The 24,739-nt window shown below is 35.9% G+C and overlaps 1 protein-coding gene and 1 non-coding gene across 5 annotated transcripts in view; both read left to right on the forward strand.

The window, feature by feature from the left end:
- The window catches only part of DCP2 (decapping mRNA 2), a 407,293-nt gene that overhangs the window by 22,708 nt on the left and 359,846 nt on the right, over positions 1–24,739 (forward strand). For 2 of the 4 annotated variants that reach the window (XM_069087237.1, XM_069087247.1), the window contains exons 5-8: positions 8,813–8,965; positions 9,174–9,286; positions 9,370–9,477; positions 19,972–20,107. In XM_069087237.1, coding sequence (XP_068943338.1) covers positions 8,813–8,965; positions 9,174–9,286; positions 9,370–9,477; positions 19,972–20,107 — 510 coding nt within the window. Of the gene's footprint in view, positions 1–8,812; positions 8,966–9,173; positions 9,287–9,369; positions 9,478–19,971; positions 20,108–23,017; positions 23,132–24,739 lie in introns of all 4 variants that reach the window. The other 2 variants (XM_069087219.1, XM_069087228.1) reach the window with 2 other exon arrangements.
- LOC138161611 (U6 spliceosomal RNA) lies at positions 10,182–10,285 on the forward strand. The gene has a single exon (XR_011168408.1). It is a non-coding gene; the product is annotated as a U6 spliceosomal RNA (small nuclear RNA).

The raw sequence follows: 24,739 nt of genomic DNA on the forward strand, positions 1-24,739 counted from the left end.
ATGGCATTAGATATAGATAAAAATGGGAAAACTTTTAATTCATGGGCCACAGTGAGAGAAAATGCCTGGAGATGAAAGATGGAATGTTTTGTTACTGGAACAGCAAGGGTGGGAGGCAGGACCCAATTTAGAAAGTGGTTTGAGCTCTACCCAATTTTCCTTGCATCAATATTAAATCTCAGAACAAATTCTGGAGCGATAGAACCCGCAAAAGATGGGGTGAAGCAATTTTCCTGCTCAGGATAATTTAGAAGGACTGCTGAAAAGGTCTGTCTCAGTTGGGTAAAAGAGGAGTGCAACCCAGTGCGAATAGTACCTGGGCAAGTCATTGGGAGACCCATAGCCCCAGCACAGATCAGTAACTGAGGTCCAACTGAGAAAAACAAGCTAACAGCACAGTATCCAGCTGTGAGGCCTGTAACCCTGGTGCAGCCGGCTAATGGCCCAGCAAGCTAGTGACCAGGCCCTTGGGTCATTGTATAAGAAGCTTGGGACAGTGCCCTCTGTACCTCAGGAAGAGAGCTCAACTTTAAAAGTCATGAAATAGACTGGAAAATGAGCGACACACACACACACACACACACACACACACGTCCTGACCATAAAAAACTACTCTGGTGACAGGAAAGATCAACATATAAGCTCAAAGAGGACAACAGTGTCAAAACACCTACATATGAAGACTTGAGAAATGTGAATTGATCTCAGACCCAGAAAGTCCTCCTGGAAGAGCTGAAAAAAGGATTTTAAAAATCACATAAGAGAGGTAGAAGAAAAATTGGGGAAAGAAATTAGAGTTATGCAAAAGAACCGTGAAAAAGGATCAGCAGCTTGGTGAAAGAAGCACAGAGAATGGGGAAAGATGAGCAAAAATTCACTGAAGAAAACAACTCCTTAAAAGTAGAATTGAATAAACAGAAAAGGAGGTACCAGAGTTCACTCAAGAAAATGAGTACTTAAACATTAGATTTGGTCAAGAGGAAGCTAGTGACTCTGTTGAGACCTTAAAAATCAATCAAAATCAAAAGAATGAAAAAAAAATCAGAAAAAATGTAAAGTATCTCATTGGAAAAACAGCTGACCTGGAAAGTAGATTCAAGAGAGATAATTTAAGAATTATTGTACTATCTGAAAGCCATGGTAAAAAAAAAAAAAAGAAAAGCTTGTGTTTCATCTTTCAAGAAATTATCAAGAAAAACTATTCTGATATCCCAGAAGAGAAGGTAAAATAGTAATTGGAAGAATCTGCTGATCACCTCCTGAAAGGGATCAAAAATGAAAACTCCAAGGAATAGTGTATAACCAAATTTGAGAACTCTCAGGTCAAGAAGAAAATACTGTAAATAGCCAGAAAAAAAATTCAAATATCAAAGACTCACAGGCAGTATTACACAGGACTTAGCTATGTTGAAGGATCAGAGGGCTTGAAATATGATATTCCAGAAGGCATTGTAACATTGATTACAACCAAGAATCAACTACCCAGAAAAACAGAGCATAATCTTTCAGGGGAAAAATGGAGAGTCAATGAAATAAAGGACTTTCAAACATTCCTGATGAAGAGACCAGAGCTGAACAGAAAATTCCATTTTTAAATATAAGACTGAAGAGCAGCTTAAAAAGGTAAACAGGAAAGAAAAACAGGAGGTAAAAGAGCAGCTTAAAAAGGTAAACAGGAAGAGGATTCTTGTAACGCTCAAGAACTGTATGTCTGATAGGGCAATTAGAGGGTGTATATATGGACTGAGGGCATGGGTGTTTTAAGTTGACTTTGATGGGATGATAAAAAACAAAATTAAGAGGATTGCCTTGAGAGAAAAAGGAAAGGGAGAGACAGAATGGGGTAAATTATGTTACGAGAAGAATTATAAAAGACCTATTACAGTGGAGGGAAAGGAGGGGGATGAGTATTGTTTGAACTTTATTCTCATTGAATTTGGCTCAAACGAAGGGCCAGCATACATATTTAATTGGGTATAGAAATCTATCAGATCCTGTGGGGAACTAGGAGGGGAGGGGGACAAGAAAAGAATGTTGAACTGATAGAAAAGAGGAGAGATTGAGCAGTGGTCAGAAGTACTCACTACTGGTGAGGAAGGACAGGGTGAAAGGAGTGAGAGAAAAGTATAAATGCGGCACAATAGGATGGAGGGAAATACACACTAATCATAACTGTGAATGTGAATGGGATGAATGCTCCCATAAAATGGAAGTGGATAGTTTAGTCGATTAAAAAACTCCTGCAATATGTTTACAAGAAACACATTTGAAGCAGAGAACACATAGACAGAGTAAAAGTAATAGGCTGAAGCAGAATATATTATACTTCAACTGAAGTAGAAGTAGACATAGCAGTCATAATCTCAGACAAAGCAAAAATAGATCTCTTTTAATTAAAAAGAGACAAGGAAGGTGACTACATCTTGCTAAAAAGTACTATGGAAATAAATTAAATTTTTAAAAAAGTACCATAGACAATGAAGTAATATCAATACTAAACATATGTACTAAAAGGTATAGAATCCAGATTTCTAAAGGAGAAGTTCAATGACCTACAGGAGGATATAGACAATAAAACTGTACTAGTGGGGAACCTCAACTTTTTCCTCTTCTGTAACCACAAATAAAGAAGTTAAGGAGGTGAATAGAGTTTTAGGAAAGTTATGCTAGACCTCAGGAGAAAATGGAATGGGGAGAGAAAGGAATATACCTTTCTCCCAGCAACACATGGAGCCTGCACAAAAATTGACCATATATTAGGGCATAAAAACCTCACAATCAAATGCAGAAAGTCATATCAAATGCATCTTTTTCAGATCATGGTGCAATAAAATTGCATTTAATAAAGAACCATGGAAAGATGGATTAAAAATTAAGAGTGAATGGGTCAGAAAACAAATCATAGAAATATTTTCATCAGAGAATGATAAAATTTGTAGGATCCAGCCAAAGCAGTACTTAGGGGAAAATTTCTCTCTAAATGTTTACATAGATAAAATAGAGAAAGAGATCAATGAATTGGTTATACAACTAAAAAAGCTAGAGAAAGAACAAATTAAAAATCTCCAATGAAACACCAGATTAGAAATTCTGAAAATCCAAGGAGAGATTAATAAAATTGGAAGTAAGGAAACCATTAAACTAATAAATAAAAGAGCTGGTTTTGTGAAAAACAACAACAAAATAGAGAAACCGTCGGTGGATTTGATTTAAAAAAGCAAAACATCAAATTACCAGTATCCAAAAGGGAATGAGTGAACTCATCACCGGTGAAGAAAAAATCAAAGCAAGAATTAGGAGCTATTTTGCCCAACTGTATGCTAATAAATCTGACAAACTAAGTGAAAGGAATGAATATTTACAAAAGTATAAATTGCCTAGATTCACAGAAGGGGAAGTAAAACACTTGAAACAATTTTGAAAAAAGAAATTGAACAAACCCTCAATGAACTCCCTAAGAAAAATCCCCACAGCCAAATAGATTTACAAATGAATTCTACCAAACATTTAAAGGGCAATTAATTCTAATACTATATAAACTATTTGGGAAAATAGACAAAGAGGTCCTATCAAATTCCTTTTATGACAAATATGCTGCTGATACCTAAACCAGGAAGAGCCCAAGCAGGCACACCAGTGTTACTGGATGTAGCAGTGGAGAGTAAGGTATGAAAAGACGGGAAGATAGGAAGGGACTAGGTTATGAATAGCTTCCGCTTGGGTGGCTGAGTATTCAGGCAGGCACATCTGCCGAGGTGATGGGGTATGTACCGTAGGGGTGGCAGTGTCAGAGGAGAGAAGGGGGCATATATGAGAAATCTTGCAAATGTGAAATTGACGGGCCTTGGCAACATGCTGACCATGGGAGGTGAGAGATAGTGAGGAAACCAGGTTGACTCACAGTTTGTGAGCCTGAGGAGCTAGGAGGTTGCCATCGTCCTCAACAGAGGTAATGGAAATGTTGAGTTTAAGATGTTTAATGCACATCCTATTGAAGATGTTTGAAATACAATTAGAGATATGAGATTGGAGGTCAAGAGAGGTTGAGGCAGGACAAATTTTATGTTCTAGCACATGATCCATTTTTTTGGTAAAGGTACTGTGGCTTGGTGAAAAATATATATTCTTTAATCCTGCAATAGCAGTATGTACTTCTGCCACTTGGTGGTGCTGTTGTATCTTAAATCTGAACCAATTGATGTTCAGCTCAGTAAGCAGACTTTTATAGAGTCATAGATCTAGAGCTGGAAAGTAATATATTTCATTTTGTAGTTTAGGAAACTGAGGCCCAATGAGGTTAAGTGAACTCCCCACACTTCTAGAGGTAGTGTCAAAAGTGAGATTTGAATCCAGGTTCTCGGACTTCTGAACCAGTTCTCTTTCCAGTCCACTACATAGCTCAATTCCTAGGGACATAGATTTGGGACTGAAAGGGATCTTGGAGATCATCTAGTCCAGTTCACTCATTTTACAGATGAGAAAATCAAGGCCCAGAGAGGTTAAGTAATTTTGCCAAGAGTATGTAAGTAGGATTTCATTGGTAATTTTTAATTGTATTGTTTGTATTCCTTATGTACTTTTAACAGTCATTGAATTTGGATGTAAGGACACCATAGACATATATTTTGATTACATTACACTTTCTTTTCTGTGAAAGGTAGCTTGTCTAGTGGATAGACTTAGAGTCAGGAACATTTGTAATCAAAACCCATCTCACACTAGCTGTGTGACTTTGGGTAAGTTATTGCCTCTATACCTCAGTTTCCTTATCTATAAAATGTAGGGCATTGGATTCCATAGCCTTTAAGTTCCTTCAAGGTCTGAAACTCTTATTCTGTTATCCTTTGATCTTTCTTTGATGCCTTCCTTTATGGCATGAATTTTTCTTACTTTAATTTGGGTTTTTGATTGATCATTTTTATTTGACTGCTTATATTATGCTGTAGTTTTGTTACTAAGATTACTGCAGTAGCATTTCAGTTGGAAAATTCAAAGATTATTCAATTATTGTTAATTGCCCAACAGTCTACTTCAGCATTCTAGCTCAAAGGACAAAAGAATTCCAGGATGGTTGAAAAGATAGGATTTATAGGTATAAGGTAATACCTATTTAATAGGTATTATAATAAAGCCCTTAATATTAATACATAGTCTGGCAAAACAAATTCCTTCATTGACCATGTTTAAAAATCTATCACTTTCTGCCAGGAGGTAAGTGGTATGTTTCATCTTTGTTCTTTTAGACTTATGGTTTATCATTGAGTTGATTAGAAGATGTTTTTCTCTATGATATTGTATAAATTGCTTCAGTATTGCTTCTTTAACTCTGTATCAGTTCTTAGAGGTTTACCTAATTTCCTCTGAAACAGTCTATTTCATCATTTCTTATAGTATTCCATTATGATAATATTCTATTACATTCATATATCATAATTAGCTATACCAGGGGCGGCCAGCAAGTAAGAGTACCGGCTCCAGTGTCGGAATGACCTGGAGATCGAATCCCGGGCTCAGACACTTAGCACCCACCCAGAAACACCTGGCTGTTTAACCTTGAGCAAGTTACTTAACCCCAATTGCTTAGGGGCGGCCAGGTGGCTCAGCGAGTAAGAGCACCGGCTCCAGTGTTGGAATGACCTGGATCAAATCCGGGCTCAGATACTCAGCACCACACCCAGAAATAACTGGCCATGTAATCTTGAGCAAGTTACTTAACCCCGAATGCTTTAAAAAAAATAATTAGCTATACCAATAGGGCATACCCTTAGTTTCCAATTTGGGGTTATTACAAAAAAGCTGCTTATGAATATTCCAGAGGCATATGATTATATAAATAGTTATTCCTTCCACATTGTGACTTTCACTGTTATGTTTTTGATATATCATGGATTGTCATATTACTGGAAATAGGAATTTTGGGAGGAGTTTTGCAGAAGCCATACATGACATGCCTAAAGGCCAGTAGATGACACAGAAAAAGTTTAGAAACTCAGAAATGCATAAAATGTGCCTATGACCTAATACTTAACTAACATTTTACAATAAGGCACCATAAATACCCCATAAGAGGAAAAAAAATTCAGACTTCTCTGAATGAAGGGAGGGCTAAAAAACTTTCTGCAGATTTTCCAGATCACAGAGGCACTCCTAACACACCCACATTCCCACCCCCTGAGTGGAAGGGGTAACTGGGACAAGGAAATCTGAGTTCAGATTTGCTCTCAGGCACTTCATGAGTTGTGTGATTCTGGGCAAGTTACTTAATCTCTGTTTGCTTCTGTTTTCTCAACTAAAATGGATTAATGATAACACCCACCTCCCAGGGCTGTTGTAAGTTTCAAATGAGTAAATATTTGTAAATTTCTACGCATAGTGCCTGCACATAGTAGGAACTTAATAAATGCTTTTTTCTGTCTGTCCAATCTAACCCATACCTGAAACAAACAGTCCTTTCTACAAAATACGCCAAAAGTACTTATAAGCTTTTGCTTATAGATCTCTAATGAGGAGGAAACCTGAAGCAGCACGTTCTTTTGTGTAACTAATTTTGAGGCATTTTTCCTTATATTATGTTTAGTATAATCAGTTAGAAATTTCTTTCCTGTTCATTACTTTTAGTATTTCTTTCTAGCTTAAGGTTCTTGTTGCTGGGATAAGGTATAGGGAAGTTGGGGAGAGAAATCTGCCTCTTAATATGTCAACAATTGTTCTGTAACCTGCAATCATAAGATTTTCCTGGGCCATTGAGAGGTTAAGTGACTTGCCCACAGGTTGCATTTGTCAGATTCTGGATTCAGGCTCAGGTATTCCTGCCTTTGAGAACATTCTATCATTTTGCATTAACTTGTCTGAAATTTGGTTGTAGTGTATATAAGCCTCTCAAAGTGGTGATGGTGATAAAAGCCCTTTTTATTAGGCATTTAAAATATGAACGAAAGGGTTACATTAGACTTTCAAAGGATTGTATTTCTACAGGAAAACTCAAGTATTTATAATTTATCTTGGTTTATGAGTCTTAGAAGGAGGGGGTGAAACTTATTTTAAGGCATATTTCGGAAATGATCATTTTTGAGTAACATCTGTATTTTATTTTAATTCATTGTCAGATATTTGCCAACTTTTTAAAGCATCATTAAATTTGAGGAAGTTGTGAAAAAAGGTGGGGGGTCTTTAAAATCAAGAAGCTCTCTAGGTAGGGAGGAGGGCTGGGTGTCTTAGTTCTTAATAATAGACATAAAAAAATAGAAGCAAAAACCTAATTTATTCATTGAAATTAAGTAGGTTTTTTTTTTTTTGGAGGGCAATTGGGATTAAGTAACTTGCCCAAGGTTACATGGCTAGTTTTTTTGTGTGTGTGGGTGTTAAGTGTCTGAGGCTGGAACCGAACTTGGGTCCTCGTGACTCCAGGGCTGGTGCTTTACTCACTGCGCCACCTAGCAGCCCCCAAAATTACGTAGTTCTAATACAGGTTTAGGTAGTTTTACTGATATTCAATATGAAGTCTTTGATAAAACATTTAATTATTAAAAATCAAGGAACTTACATTATAATAGAATAACCAAGCATTATAATAGAATAACCAATACAGCACATGAAACACAAGTGAAATAAACATGAACAATTACAATTGTATGGATTTACTCATAAGTCCTTGGAGAATAGAGAGGATGAAGTATTCTTTAGCGAGTCCCCAGAATTTAGAAGCTTCAGTGACTAATCCTGCAGATAATGCTTCTCCATCTTAGTATAAGATTTAGACACAGGAAGACATTGACCAGAAAACAGAATGGATTATGTTTGTTTATAAAGCTGTTTGTCTTCGTTTGATTCTCCTAACCATTTGAAGAGATAGCTCCATGTGTTTCCCCTGTACTTTCCCTTACCCTCAGACTCAGTTTCCTCATCTGTAAAATGATAAATAATTTAATGCCTCCCTCACAGGGTTGTTATAAGGATCAAATGAGATAATATGTAAAGCACTGTGCAAACCTTAAGTGTTGTATAGGTGGAAATTGATATTCTCACCTATTTGTTTCATGGATCAGTGTCCTAAAGATCAGTGTCCTATTTTATTTGTTACAATTGAGATTTGATGCTCGTCTAGTTATAAATCTGCATACAAGAGATTTTATAACTTGAAGTCAGCAAAAAATTGTGCTTCAGCTATCAAATGATGTTGATACTCAGCTTAGAAGACACACACTGAGTGTTTTACTTAGGAGAGTGGAGAAGGGAAGGAAAGAATGGATTGTTGTTTAGTTTTCTGTTGTGTCCAACTCTTTGTGAGCCCTTTGGAGGTTTTTCTTGGAAAAGATATGGTTTGCCATTTTCTTCAGCTCATTTCACAGATGAGGAAACTGAGGCAAATAGGGTTACATTACTTGCCCAGGGTCACACAGCTAGTGTCTGAGGCCTTATTTGAACTCAGGTCCTCTTGACTCTGGCTCAGCACTCTGTCTGCTGTGCCACCTACCTTCCCCTAGAGTGAATGCATAGCCATGGTAGTGGCTTCTGCAGTAGTTCATGTAAGGGAGAAGTGATGTCCCAGATTTTGAGGAAAGCTCCAGCTCCTGGCAAATTCAAAACATGTTGTAGAGTAGCTTTGTACACTGGTTGGGCAGTACTAGATGATGTTGTTGGAGTATGTCCTGATCACAGCTCCAAGTATAAATTTGAGGAAGAAGTCAAAAAGGCTTTATTAAAAAACATTATTTGGGTATTTCATAGTAATTATTTTGTTTACAAAATGAATGCATTTTTACAAAATGTCCTATGATTGAATTTAAATACTTCTAAATTTTTTAACTTTTAGGTCTTTGAAGAAACTGGTTTTGATATCAAAGATTACATTTGCAAGGATGATTACATTGAACTGAGAATCAATGATCAACTAGCTCGTTTGTACATCATCCCAGGAATTCCAAAGGATACAAAATTCAATCCAAAAACCAGAAGAGAGATTCGGGTATATAACAAGTGAAAACATTTATATATCTCTACCCATTGCCAGTGCCCATTCTTTTTTGTAGAAAGTAGTTTTTTTAGAAAGTACCAAAGCATGCTGGATTACTTTGAGATAAAGATTAGCAAACTCTAGCTTGGTACTGCTATTTCTTCAGTCTGAACTTTTATTTGGTTTTTTAACAAAAGGATTTTTTTTCCCTCTCTTTTAGAATATTGATTGGTTCTCAATTGAAAAATTACCCTGCCATAGAAATGACATGACCCCAAAGTCAAAACTTGGTTTGGCACCTAACAAATTCTTCATGGCCATTCCGTTTATCAAGTATGTTTTTGGTATTTAAAATACAGGCTTTACATGCTATAATTTTAATAACTGAAAGATAAAAGCTACAATTATTTTCACAGACCACTAAGGGACTGGATTTCTCGAAGGTTTGGGGATTCCTCAGACAGTGATAATGGATTTTCATCAGCTAGTGGGATACCAGCTAAGCCTAGTGTGGAGAAAATGAGGTAAGGAAGTATATTTATATGACTCTTGCTTTCTGGTAGTTTAAAATTTGTTGTTATGGTGGTTGTTTGCTTGTGCTTGGAGTGGTTTGCCATTTCATTTTACAGATGAGGAACTGAGGCAGACAGGGTTAAGTAACTGGACCAGGAGAGGTTGGAATTGAACTGAGGATGGTGAGTCATCCAAACTCCTGGCCCAGCATTATATCTATTGGTTGTACTTTCATGACTAGAAAAATATTACTTGAGTTTTTTTTAACATTATGAAAAGGTTGCTAAGGTCTTTGATGAGATAAAAAAGTTTATTTTATATCATGCAACTTTGCTAAGGTTGTTAATTGTTTTAACTGGTTTTTTAGTTGATTATCTAAAGTTCCCTAAGTATACCTTGATATTGTCTGCAAAAAGTGATTGTTTTGTTTCCCCGTTGACATTCTGTTTCCTTTAATTTCTTTTTCTTCTCTTATTGCTATAGTTAGCATTTCTAGTAACAATATTGAATAATAGCAGTGAAAATGGACATCCTTGGATCATAACTGATCTTACTGAGAAAGCTTTTTGAGAAGTTTATCCTCATTACAGATAATGGTTATAGACAGATAACACTTTATCACTTTGAGAAAGGTGCCATTTTCCCCTTTACTTTATACATTTTTTTAAAAAAATAGGAATGGAATTTTCATTTTGTCAAAAGCTTTTTCTGCTGCTTGCTTCAGTAGCACAAATACTAAAATTGGAACAATACAAGAGAAGATTAGCATGGCCCCTGCACAAGGATGACACGAAAATTCATGAAGCGTTCCATATTTTTAAATACAAATTTGATGAGATGGCCAAAGCTGATAAAGTACGATATGATAGAGAAATGAAAAACTATGGACCGGTGAAGGGTAGCAAAAAGAAGAAGGATCTTCTTTGCACCCAAACGTCCACCATCTGGCTTCTTCCTGTTCTGTTCAGAATTTCGTCCCAAGATCAAGTTTGCAAACCCTAGCATATCCATTGGGCATATGGCAAAGAAGCTTGGTGAAATGTGGAACAATCTGAGTCACGATGAGGCTTCTGATCACATAGCTTCTCAAAAGTGCTTCTAGATAGACATTGTAACTGGTTTACATGTAGTGGCTATGGGTAGCTCGGAGCACCCAGAAACTGTATCAAAGTTGTACTTAATTCCATACATTTTTAAAAATGAAAATGCGTTCTCGTGTTCTCACTCTGTGCACTTTTATTGTTGGTGTGAAACAAATGTATTTACAAATGCTAAAAAAAAAAAAGCTTTTTCTGAATCTTTTGAGATAATTATATGATTTTTGTTTGTTAACCGTTATTGATATGGTTAATTATGCTTATAGTTTTCTAATATTGAACCAACCCTACATTCCTGGTATAAGTCCCAGTAAGTCATATTACATGTTCTTTGTGATATGTTGCTGTAATTTCCTTGCTAGTATTTTATTTAAAATTTTTGCATCAATATTCATTAGGAAAATTGGTATGTAGTTTTCTTTCTCTGTATTTTGCCCTTCCTTGTTTATGTATGAGCACTATAAAAGGAGTTTGGTAGGATACCTTCTTTGCCTATTTTTCCAGAGAGTGTATATGGTATTGGAATTAATTGTTCTTTAAATGTCTGGTTCTTTAAATTTACTTTGTGAATTCATCTGTTCCTGGAGATTTTTCTTAGGGAACTAATTTATGACTAGTTCAGTTTTTCCCCCTCTAAGATAGAGTTATTTAAGTATTCTATTTCCCTTAATGTTAATCTGGGAAATTTACATATTTGTAAATATTCCTTTCACTTAGATTGTGGGATTTATTGGCATAAAATTTGACAATAACAGTTAATAACAGCTAATAACAGTTGCCTGAATTGCCTCTTCAGTGGTGGTGAATTCACTCTTTTCATTTTTGACTCTGGCAATTTGGTTTCCTTCTTTCTTTTTTAAAATGAAATTAACTTAAAACAAAAGGGGGGGGGTTAATTAACCAATCAATGGTTTATCTGTTTCATTGTTTTTTTTTTTTCATTAAAAAAAGTCCCAAACTTTCTTTATTAGTTCAATACCCTTCTGACTTTAAATTTTATTAATCTCTCCTTTGATTTTCAGGATTTCCAATTTGATGTTTAATTAGGCATTTTTAATTTGTTCTTTTTCTAATTTTTTAAATTACATATGCAATTCATTAATCTGTACTTTTTCTATTTTATTGATATAAGTGTTTAGAGAGATAAATTTTTCTTTCATTATTGCTTTGGTTACTTTCCATAAATTTTCATATGTTGTCATATTGTTTTCATTATCTTTAATAAAATTATTGGTTGTTTCTTTGATTTTTTTCCTTGACTTACTCATTCTTGAGGATTAGATTATTTAGTTTACAATTAATTTTTAATTTCTCTTTCCATGGCCCTTTATTGAATGTATTTTTTAGTGCAGCATGTCTGAAAAGGATACATTGAATAATTCTGCTTTTTTGCATTTGATTGTGATGTTTTAATGCCCTAATACATGGTTAATTTTTGTGAAAAGCCATGTGCAGCTGAGAAAAAGTATACTCCTTTCTATTCCTATTCAATTTTCTCCAGAAATCTATCATATCAAACCTCTTTTAAAATTCTATTCATCTCCTTACTTTTTTCATCTTTATTTTATTTTTTGTTTTTTTTTGGAGGAGGGAAGGTAGGGCAATTGGGGTTATGTGATTTGCCTAAGATCACACTGCTAGTAAGCGTTAAGTGTCTGAGACAGAATTTGAACTTAGGTCCTCCTGACTCCAGGGCCCATGCTGTATTCACTGTACCACCTAGCTGCCCCTTATCTTTATTTTATGATTAAATTTATCTGGTTCTGAGAAGGGAAAGTTTAGTTACCCCACTAATGTTGTTTTACTGTTTCTTTCTGTAACTCATTTTACTTTTACTTTAAGAATTTGGATGCTATCCCATTTGTTGCTTATGTTTAGGACTGATATTATTTTATTGTCTATGGCATTTTTTAGAAAAATAATGGTTTCCCTGCTTATATCTTTTAATTAAGTCTGTTTTTGTTTTGCTTTGTCTGGATCATGATTCCTGCCTCTGCTTTTTTTACGCTCAGTTGAAGCATGATAGATTCTGCTCCAGATTCTTATTTTCATTCTCTCTGTGTGTCCGTTTCAGATGTTTTTCTTGGAAACAACATATTTGGATTCTGGTTTTTATCCTTTCTGCTATCTGCTTCTGTTTTATGAGTATATTCCATTCACATTCACAGTTATACTTACTGTTTGTTTCCCTCCATCCTGTTTCACCCCCTGTTTATCCTTCTCTCCCTTTTTACCCTTTCTCTTTTCAAAAATGTGTTTTTCGGGGCGGCCAGGTGGCTCAGCGAGTAAGAGCACTGGCTCCAGTGTCGGGATGACCTGGATCAAATCCAGGCTCAGACACTCGGCACCCACCCAGACATAACTGGTCGTGTAACCTTGAGCAAGTTACTTAACCCCGGTTGCTTTAAAAAAAAAATGTGTTTCTCCTCTGGCTGCTGCCTCTCTTAAACCTCTCTTTCACCCTTCTCTTGTCCTCTTTCCCACTTACTTCCCTGTGGGGTAAGATAGATTTCTATATCTGCCTGAGTATGTATCTTATTCCTACTTTGAGCCACCACCCCATTGTCACAGTTAAAAGTTAAAGTTGTGTGGAAGAGTTCAGTGAGTTCCTGCCTTTATTCTGCCATCTTGGCTCTGCCCTTCACTCTTTTTGTTTTCCTCACTTTTTCCTCTACCACTTTCTGATTATTAAAATCTTTTTTTGTGTGTGTGTGGCTATTTTAAAAATCTCTTTAGCCCTTTTTTGGATTACTTATTTGGATCTTACTGGACATTGAGCTCTTTAGCTGCATTTTATCTTTGAGGCTTTCATTATAGATGTTTTCACTTTGTCTTCTGAGCTTCTTTCTCATAAGAGCTTTTTATGGTTAAGGTTCTTTTTGTTTGTTTGCTCATTTTGCCGCCTATTTCATGATTTTGAACTTTCTGTTAAGAGTTGGCTCACCTCACCTTTGGAGAGGTGGGAAGCAAGTGGTCATCATCCCAGAGTTCTGGCTTTTTTGCCCTACTGTTCTCACAAGTGGTTCTGGGAAGTCTGTCCATTTTTGGTGCTTTCAAGGTGGTGTGATCTGGGCAGAGATGTGGTTATTGCTCTGTGTTCTGGTCCTTACCTCCTTGTAACCACCAGTGCTAGTGCTCATCTCTCTGCCTTTGAAGGGACACTGCTCCTTTGTGACTATAAGCTCTTCTCCCTGCCCAGGAACTGTGACCTTTAACCTGGAATGGACAGTGTAGTTACCAAGTGGTGCCCTTTGCTGAATCCAGTGACTACACAGGGGTCCCCTGGAATCTCTTTCTGACTAACTGTCCAATCCATTTATCATCTTTCAGCAGCAATAGCTCCCAGAACTGTTGCTGCTGCAGTCACTGCTGCCACAGGCTCCAAGGCCCCACAGCTGATGTTGCTGTTTTGAGCTGGAGCAGACCAGACCCCACCTGAGTGTTACAGACGTCTCCTTCAAAACTCCTAAGTTATCTTGGGCTGTTACAGTGTCTAACCGTGACTTTTTGTTAGCTATGCTGCTCCAGAATTCAGTTTGATGAATAATTTTACTTTGTTTTAAATTTATTTTTCCCCCAATTACATGTAAAAGCAATTTTTAGCATCCTTTTTTGTTTAAAATACTCTTCCTTTCTCCCTCACCTTACCCCTCCTTCAAAAGGCAAGCAGTTTGATATTGATAAAACATGTGCAGTTACACAGAACATATTGCCATATTAACCATGTTGTGAAAGAAAACACAGACCAAAAAAAAAATCAGCCCCAAGAAAAATTTAAAAAAGGTATTTTTTTGATCAGCATTCAAACTTCATCAGTTCTTTCTGTGTAGGGGGCTAACATTTTTTATCATCAGTCTTTTAGAATTGTCTTAGATCATTCTGTTGCTGGGAAAAGCTAGATCATTCACAGTTGATAGTACAGTACTGTTGACAGTATTCCTGCTTTTGCTCACTTCACTTTGCATCAGTTCATATAAATCTTTCAAGGGTTTTCTGAAAGCATCCTGCTTTCTTACATAGTTTAAGAGTATTCCATCACAATCATATACTGCAACTTGTTTGGTCTATTCCCCAATTAATGGGCATCCTCTCAGTTTCCATTTCTTTGCCACCACAAAAAAAAGCTGCTATAAAAACTTTTGTGTAAGGATACACACACACACACACACACACACACACACACACACATACACACACACACATACACACATACACATATGGAGGTCTTTTCCTTTTTCTTTGCTCTCTTAGGAATACAGACCTAGTAGTGATATTGCTGGATCAAAGGCTTTTATAGCCCTTTGGCCAGAGTACCAAATTGCTCTCTAGAATGTTTGGATCAGTTCATAACTCCACCAGTAGCACATTAGTGTACCAATTTTACCATATCCCCTCCAGCATTTGTAATTTTCCTTTTCTGTCACATTAGCCAATCTTATAGGTGGAAGGTGGTACCTCAGAATTGTTTTAATTTGCATTTCTCTAATCAGTAGTGATTTTCAGCATTTTATTATATGACTATAGATTGCTTTAATTTAGCATTCAGAAAATTGCCTGTTCGTATCCTTTGTTTTTTTAACAATTGGGGAATGACCATTGACAAGTTATTTTAAAGTTGTTTGGAGGAGAATGATGAGAGTTTGACTGGAATGCTCCCTCTTCTCTGCCATTCTGGTTCCCCTTCTAACTTAGTTATTTAAAAAATAAATATCCTTTTTAAAGTATATGTCACTTTGGGAGTTTCTACTGTAATCATCACATTTTGTCCCCAAATCAGAAGATTCTATATCTTGCTAACAGATGCAATCTGATGATCAAGTAGCATCTTTTCCTGACAGATTTTAATGCCCTGAAGAGGATTGTTTTGCGCTTTTTCAGCCTACAGACTATAATTTCTGGTATTCAAAAGATGTGACAGGATTCTCTTTAAAGGAGAGATTCTTACCTTAGGGCCTCTGAATTTAACAAAACATTTGATAAATTTATTTCAGTATAATTGATTTCTTTTGAATTTCTGCGTATTTTGTTCTATGCATTTAATAGCCTTCATCAAACTTCCAGAGAAGTCCATGATGCAAAATAACTTAAAAAACCCTTTTCTAGAATGAATTGTGGCTAGAATTCTAAAGTAGTTTTTTAAATAGTGCTTTTTTCATAGGTTATAATTTATTATATTAATGTAGTTCTCTAAAACAATGCTTTAGGGTAATGTTTGCTGAAATGAATGAATTCATGTTATCTAATGTTACATAAAGCCATAAATTGGGATTTCTCATGGTATCTTACCTGTAGTTTACACAGTTCATTGTTCTGGCATTCTTCTTTTTTACCCTAATATAAATAAAAATTTATTTGGAAGATCTGAGAACTGAAACTGATGAAAGCAACAAATAATAATGACTTCAAAAAAACTGATGATGAAACAACATACTTTCTACCTCTTGAAAGAGAGGTGATTGAGACAGGGCTAGTATTTTGTTGATCTGTTTTGTTATAAAAGATTCCCAGTGTTTGGAGGTGGGGGTTAGAGGGTACTCCTTCCTTGCTCCCTTCCCCCCAACCCCCGAAAAGATACTTGCTGTCAATAAAACTTTTTAAAATGCACAGAACAAAACAAACCAAGTATAGAAGAAGGTAAGAGAGATCACAAGCATATAAAGTGGTTTTGTTACTACCTTGTGAAAGTGTGTGTGAATGTTATGTAAAGATAAAGATATTAATTTAAAAGTATATAAAGCAGTTTACAGTTTCTTATGTGGCCCACTTGTGCTTTGTGTACTAATTAAATTTTCAACCAAAAAGGAAATATTTTTAAAAAGTAGCAGAACTGGCTTTGCAGACGCCACCACTGGGAGTCCTCGTCTTGGTTCCTTCCGGCGGATGCCAATCCCCGCTGCCTCTTCCTCTGCCATTGCACCCAGCCCAGGCATCTGTGACCATGGCCAACACCAATGTGTACTTCAACGTCGCCCCCTGGGCTGGATTACTTTCGAGCTCTTTGCAGACAAGGTTCCAAAGTTAGCAGAAAACTTCCATGCTCTGAGCACTGGAGATAAGGGATTTGGTTACAAGGCATCCTGCTTCCACAGAATCATTCCTGGGTTCATGTGCCAGGGTGGTGACTTTATACACCATAATGGGCACTGGTGGCAAGTCCATCTATGGGGAGAAATTTGCTGATGAGAACTTCATCCTGAAGCATACTGGTCCTGGCATCTTGTCCATGGCAAATGCTGGACCCAGCACAAATGGCTCCCAGTTTTTCATCTGTACTACTAAGACTAATTGGTTGAATGGCAAGCATGTTGTCTTTGGCCAAGTGAAAGAAGGCATGAACATTGTGGAAGACATGGAGCATTTCGGTTCTCAGGATGGCAAGACCAGTAAGAAGATCACTATCACTGATTATGGACAGCTCTCATAAGTTTTTTTGTTTTGTTTTTTTCTTAACCATCAAACCATTCCTCTGTAGCTGGAGAGAACACCCCAAAACCCCATCTGCTTTTTTCTCTTTGGATTTCATTCATTCTTTTTCCTTCCATAAGTCTGGCTAGACAACAGAGTTAAGTTGATGGTTATGAAATAAAAACTAAACTACAAAAAAAAGTGGTAGAACTAATGTAACTAGAATAAAAGAAAAGATGGAGCATATGGAAAAAAATCTTCATATGAAACATCTCTAATAAAAGTTCGACAGCCAAAATCTTTAGGAAGTTGAATAAAATATAAGATTAAAAGAGATTCCTAACATCAAGTAGTCTGAAAATATAGTTATCAAAAGAAGAAATTCAGATTGGCACCAGCCATCTGAAAATGTGTTCAAAATAACTAATGATCCCAGAAGTACAAGTTGAAATAACTCCGGTTATCACCTAACATTTATGAAAGTAGCAAAAATAGTAAAACATAGAAAAAGTCAGTTCTGGAAGGGCTAAGAGAAACACAATTACAGAATTTTGAGAGTTGGAAGGAACTTTAGTATTCATTTAGTCCAGCTTATACTTGAACAGAATCTCCACTCTAGTATACCCAAAAAGTGATCATTCTTGATCACTGATTTCCTAAGAAGCAGTATGGCAAAATAGACAAAGTATTGGACTTTTATTAGCAAGACCTGAATTTGATGATGTTGAACTGAGTCTTAAAGGAAGCCATGGATTTTAAGGGGCAGAGATGAGGAGGGAGTGCATTCCAGGCATTGAGTCTGTGAAGGGAATTATGATTTTTATATCAATTGATATGATATGTGTAATGAATGTACTAATAATTTAGGTTTCTTGAAATGATAGATCAAACCCTTGACAATGTTCTCATAATCACTACATTCCTCTGTCTGTATATGTTAAGTGTAGTGAATCAAAGATTATAGAACCTCTTCCCATCACAGAACTCTGATCCTATTCCCTACCAAGTAACGACCCCAAAGACTTGAAACAATACTGTTCCCATAGGACTCCAGAACATCTGTACTGTCCTGCACTCATGGGCTGGTCTTGGGAAACTACTCAGCCCCGGGAAATGATTTCCCCATTCCCACTTGTGATTTATTTGTATAAACTGTGCCTTTACTCCAGCATGTAGAGCATTCCTCACTCAGAAAGTAATTAAACTGCTCCTTGTTTGCTGGCATTCATGTCTCTGATCTGCTTTGTGTAGCTCCAGGTATTCACAGGTTAGACACCTATCCTGTCCAAACTACATTTAAAATTCTGTTAACATTAGATATCAAAGTCACAAGTGGGACAGGTGAAGCTTGGGAACTTGTAAGCCCCAAGGGAAGGAAAGGCCTTCAGAATTGCATATGTGAACAGCTTCAGAAGATTGCAAAAAAAAAAAAAAAGGATTTTTACACCCCAAACAGCATTTTTTGTTAATTTAGTTGTTTTCAGTCATCTGATTCTTTGTGACCCCTTTTGGGGTTTTCTTGGCAGAGATACTAGTTTGCTATTTTCTTCTCATTTACATTTACATTTTACATTTTACATTCTTCTCATTTTACCTCGTTTTACAGATGAGGTAACTGAGGCAAACTGGGTTAAGTGGCTTGCCCAGGGTCACATAGCTGGTAAGTGTCTAAGGCCAGATCTGAACCCAGGTCTTCTGATTCCAGACCCAGCACTCTATCCACTACACCACCTGCCTACCACTGAACTGAGCATAATTATGAACATTTGGAGTTATGTCTGGCTCATTGAGCCACTTAGGGAAGATATATTTGCATATACCTTTGTGGGTTTCTTTGACTGTTGTTGCAACTTGAAGCTGGTGAATTTGTCCCCTCTCTACTTCCTCTGTCTCCACTACCTCATTGGGTTTACTAACTCAGGAGTTTTACTGCTAGATCTTTAAATTTTGATTACTTGCTGTACATACTTTTGTAATGGATTTTGTCTCCAGAAAAAGAGAACCTAATTTTTATTGTTCCCTGAGTGTTTGCTGTTAAGGGGTGGACTAAGCAATGGAAGATAAAGATAAATCCATGGACCAAAAGCATTAGACTTAACTATTAACCTGTACTGGAGCCCCTTTTTTCCTGGCAACACAAAGTGGGGCTCCATATTTATTTGTAATTTTATTTACTGGAGAGACAGTGTAGTATAGTGAATAGAAAGCAAGACCTGGGTTCAGACTTTGATGTGATTGACTTTTTGATTCTGGACAAGACATTTAACACCTCAGGCAGCTCTTTAAGATTTTAGGTTGTAGAACAGTTGATGATTTGAACTTATAGAGGGACTTTTCTTACTAGGAGTTACCTTAAACTGATCAAATCAAAAGTCTGGATCAAAAAATAAATTAGATTCTTTTGTGATTCTTCCTTGGGATTGAAGTGAGAAAATGTTTTAATTTAATTACAAATTTTTTTTAACATTAATTGTAAGCTAAATTTAATTGAAAAAATTAATTTTTATTAGATAATTTAAGAAATTAAATAAAAATACGTATATATGTGTATGTATATATCTATAGCTATGGAGAAACAGATCTAAACTTTGTAGTCTTGGGGAAGATTGTGGGGAGGGAAGAAAAAGAACAAAGTAAAAAAGTGCACAGCAGAGAACAAACTCACAAGGAAGCAAAGATTAAAACAATTCTCAACACAACAGGTATTATTTATCATATGAAAATTTATTGTTACATATTTTGAATCCTCTTATGTTCTACTACACGACATGCTTTTATTTCTTTCTAACTTTGCATTTAAGTTTATGATATGTTCTTGTTTCTTTCTCTATTCTCTGTGTTCTTGTGTTTGAGTCTAAAATAAAATTTTGGAAAAAAAGAAATTCTATGACCTGCTTTTTCTTTTCTTTCTCTGATTTGCTGTGTATGGTAGTTTTATATTATCTTAAAAACAGTTTTCCCTAACCTGGATTTTCTCTTCTTTTTGTGGTTTGGTGAGTTTAGTAGATCTAAATTTCGCTACAACCAGCAGTTGTTTCCAGATAGCTCTCCAGGTGACCAGTGGGTGAAGCACAGGCAGTCACAGCAACAGAAGCCATTTAATAATCATTCTGACATATCTGATCTTTTAAAAACAAAGGTAAGTGGGAAGCATTTAAAAGTTTTCAGTCCTTTGAAACTTTGAGCTTTAGAACCCTTTGTGTTCCTAATCTTATCTGAATTAAGGAACTTAAAACAAATAGTTTGCAAAGCCATGATGCCTACAAAGGCTAATATATTTGTGGCCTATTGTTTGTATGGAAGATACCTAATACTTAACTGTTTCATCATTGCTACAAGTCCAGTAAAGGTAAGTAATGGCAAATAACATATTTCATTTTGGTTCATCAAACTATCTAGAGAAAGGTCTCCAGAAAATGAGTCAGAAGGAACTATTTACAAATGAAGGGCAGTAAGGATTCATTGGCCTGTATGAAGCAACTGTGAGATTTCACTTTCCTTCTTCTTTTCATTGCATGTTTCTTCCAGAAGAATACAAATCAGAAATTAGAGAGGGAGTTGATAAAGTAGTCTAGAATTTGTTTCAAGAAACATTCATTAAATACCTACTGTATTACTATATATATATACTATTATTAGAACACTGTAGATGATCCAAGTTAAATAATACACCATCTCTGTCCTCAAGGGAGCTTGCAGTTTAGTAGGGAAGATAAGACATATAATTTAAGGTATGATGTAGTCAGTGCTATCAAACAGTACCTATAAAATGCTATGGAGACAGAAAAGAATTATTTCTGGACTCTGGGGCTTTGAGGAAGAGTAGTGTGGGTGACAAGCTGGGCCTTGCGGAAGATGGGTAGGATTTTCAGAGTTAATTGTGGAGAATAAGGTCATTACTGGCAGAGAAAATAAGGAGAAAAAGACTGGTAGGTAGGATGTATTTGGAAAATGATGAGTTCTTATTAATTAGAAACTAAATAAAATAAAACTAAAATAAAGAGAGAAACTAGGGTCCTATAGTAGAGGGCTTTGGATTCCCAGCTAAAGAATTTGGATGTCATTCAGGAGATAATAAAAATCCATTAAATTTTTTGAATGGATTATTGATAGGATAGATATTGTAATTGAAGAAGATAACTTTGTGTGGATTTGAATGGTGTGGGGAGGGAATAGAGTCAGGGTTTCTGATTGGAGGATTATTAAGGTAGTCTAAGATAGGTGCCATGGGGATCTGAACATATCAGCAGTGGAAATGAAAAGACAGGATAGATAAGTGATAAGCAAGACATTTTGGATGTACCCCATTTGGATTTGCTCACTAATTAGGTGGAGCCATTTGTCTATGACCAGCAAATTGAATATGCCTCTTATGTTTCTAGCTTAATAATAGAAAGAAAGTCGGAGTTGAGTTGCATGGTAAGATTATGTGTGTAACAGACCAGTAGTGTCTTTCTTTTGTGTGGAGCAAAGGATGTTTTATGTAAATATCCAGAGATTATGTTAATAGGTTTTGCTGCCAGTCATACTTGTCAACATGAAGACATTTTCAAACCAGGTTTTATTATTATGCCCTGCTCAAAGTTCTAAATTACTTCTGGGCAACAGACAAAATTCTTATAAGGCATATTTAGTTACTAGTTACATCAGAGAAAAAAAAGGTACAGCTGCCAAAAGTAAGAAGTAAAGATTTACATTTCAAAGATAAACTTGTAAAACTAATGGCAGGCAAACGTAGAGGAAGGAAATTTACATGTCAAAAATTAACCAGAGAAAAATTACATCATATCCAGTTGTAAATTGATAGTTAAACATAGACAAGAGTTAGTCAGATGAATGATTATCTTAAAATGGAGTCAGAGTTCTTTTGCCCCTAACCAGTTAATCATCTAGAGTTAACTATTAGAAGTGTCTGCTAAATTCCATGGGCCTGGGTGGCTACTGATTTTCCTTACAAATAAAATGACCTTTTGGAGTCAAATTTAAAAACTTACAACAGATGGTACTATTGTAAAAACTTAGTAAATGACAAATTTTGTTTGTCATGTAAATGAAAAATTATGTTTACCTTGGACTTGGATTTTAATTTCCAGTTTAGAATCAATTCAAAATTAAAGAATTAAAATTAAAGAAGAATTTTTAAATCTATTTTTGGTAAGCAACGTTTTACTAACATCAGCAAAAAACACTTTATCTTAAAGTGTTGGTGTGGTAGCTAAACATTCACGGGAGAGCATTTTAGTTTTTTAGTTACTGTTTCAATATCTCCAATTTTAAATGAACAAAATTTCCATATCCATTTAATGTAACTTTGAGATTTTAAATTCTAAAGTATTTACTCTGATTTCAGGGGACAAATTTAATGTTTTAACTTTAGAACAATTTAGAGTTCATTCAGAGTAATAGTCATGCTGCTGTTGCTGATAATGCATTCTATTCTGTATGTGAGGGTCTCTTGAACATTTTTAAACAACCCATCTCATTTGTGGTTTTAAAGATCTATTTGTCATTTATCCAGGACATTCTTGTTGTACTCCCTATTCCATATACTATCTTCACCTGTAAAATGAGGAGGTATAACCAGGTGGTTCCAGTTCTAACAAATTTCACATTTTGTAATTCTTAGATTTTTATGAGACAATAGCAAGATTGCCTTAGTTCTTTCTCCCAGGTGGTCCCCTTTGGTAACCAATTGAAATTTCTAAATCCCTTTCCTATTTCTTACACATATGCATTTCTTTCATTTGTGTCTAATAACTAGAATCTGGTGGCAGAGCTGAAGAAAAGTCAAGATTCTAGAAGGATTCATAGATGCCCTTTATATATGCTATAAGAGATCTTTAGAAATCTAGAATCTTTCTTTGGGAGATACTGCCCTAAGAAAATATATCTTTATCTTGTAGTTCACAGTGTAGTGTGAAATTCCTTTGGGTTTTGCTAAATTCTCACACAATCAGATAAACATTCATGATACATAGGGGCATTAATTTGTTATTTCCCCTATTATGCAATAATGCATGTTTCAATTTAATTTCTCTTTTTGGAATAGCAGAATCAGAATATGAGAGGAAATGGCAGAAAACAGTATCAAGACTCCCCTAATCAAAAGAAGAGAACAAATGTAGTTCACAGTCAGCAGCCTAAGCAGCAGAACCACACATTGGTAAGAGGCAAAGTGATAGAGATCTGGTTTAAATTATAGTGGTTAACCTAAGAGCAAAGTTTTAATGTTCTGGTGGCAAAGTTCTTTGAGCTATTCTGTCTAAAGTAAATGTTTTCTTTGTATATATGAGGATAGAAAATATTTCACTTAGAAATTCAACTTTTTAGGAGGCAAGAGAACAATTGAAATTGGCAAAACTTTGGTGATGCCTGAACTGTTATGTTTTTAAAACTGGAAGTTATAATAGCGCTTTTATTACATGAATTTAGATACATTGTTAGTCATTTAATGTCCTTTGACATACAATTATTATTTTGGTAAAAAAAAAAAAAAGATAGGTAGGGTTTAAATGGGTTTTAGTTCAGTCTTAACCATGAGCATCATTAAGAGTGTCCCAGTATATTATGGAGCAAGATCGGGGAAAAAAGCTTATCTATCTGTTATCCTTCTCTCATTTCCTGGTGTCTCCTGCCAAATCCCTAACCAGAAGTTGTCAGACCAGGAGAAACATGACCCTGACAGGCCAAGTCAAGAAGCATTTATTAAGTACATACTATTTGTGAGGCACTGTGGATATAACGAAAGGAAAAAACCAAACAAACTCGGTTCCCTGCTTTTAAGAAGCTCACAGTCTAAAGGAGTCAAACCTGTGGTGTGTGGCATGATGTGGTATGATGTGGTGTGGTGTGGTGTGGTGTGTGCAAGTTGGTAAAGAAGTGCTTGTGGAATCAGTGATCAATGCTGGCTTCAAAAAAAGGACAAGACGGTTTAGTTTGATGGGGGGGGCAGTTGGGGAAGGAATATTTTTATTGTTTATTTCTTCTGTGATTTCTTTGCCTTCTGTTGCTGAGGACATTGACTGTCTCCTTCTCAAGCCAATCAGGACTACTTTATGGGGCTATTCTTGTCTTGAAAATATTTTTGAGAACCTAGTAGAAGTAGCAGTTAGAACTGCATAGAGCAAATTTTCTTTCTGAGGCTAATTTAGTAAAACCTCCCCACGGATACCACTTAGACTAGGCTAATTAATTAAACATATCTGGTTCCTGTGGCAGATAAGACAGTTTTTATTCATCTTATTTTTGAGTAGGACATGGGAATTTATTTAAGTTTTATTAAATGTTGTGGGAGGTTTTTTGGGTTTGTATCATTCATACTTCAGTTGACTCATGGCACATGACAGGCTTTGTGGGCCTATCCATTATATAACACCATTATATTCAGACATTAAAAAATTGTTTCCCTGGAAGTTTCTTGAACTGTATTAACTTATATGTATTCACTACCTCTTTTTATTGAATGGATTTTACTGTCAGTTTGACCAAGGAAAAGAGAAGCTGGGGGCCTCGTTCTGTAGTGACCCTTACAGTTTGCCTGAACATACGAACCTCCTTTGTTTCAGTATTAATTTTAACCTGGGCCCTTTGTCATGGGGGGTTTGTGATGAAGAAAAAGGAAAAGCTTTTCTGATGCGTTGATCCAAATGTACATAGTGATTATGTTGAGGGAGCCTAGTGTAGTGGAAACACTGCTACATCTGGAGTGAGTCAGCAACTTAGAAAATGAATGACCTTGACAAGTTGCTGTTTTGTGAGGCTTAGGTGAAAG

This window comes from Petaurus breviceps, unplaced genomic scaffold, assembly GCF_028583685.1.
Source record: "Petaurus breviceps papuanus isolate PSGF00001 unplaced genomic scaffold, PetGlider_PUasm1.0 118, whole genome shotgun sequence".
Lineage (NCBI taxonomy): Eukaryota > Metazoa > Chordata > Mammalia > Diprotodontia > Petauridae > Petaurus > Petaurus breviceps.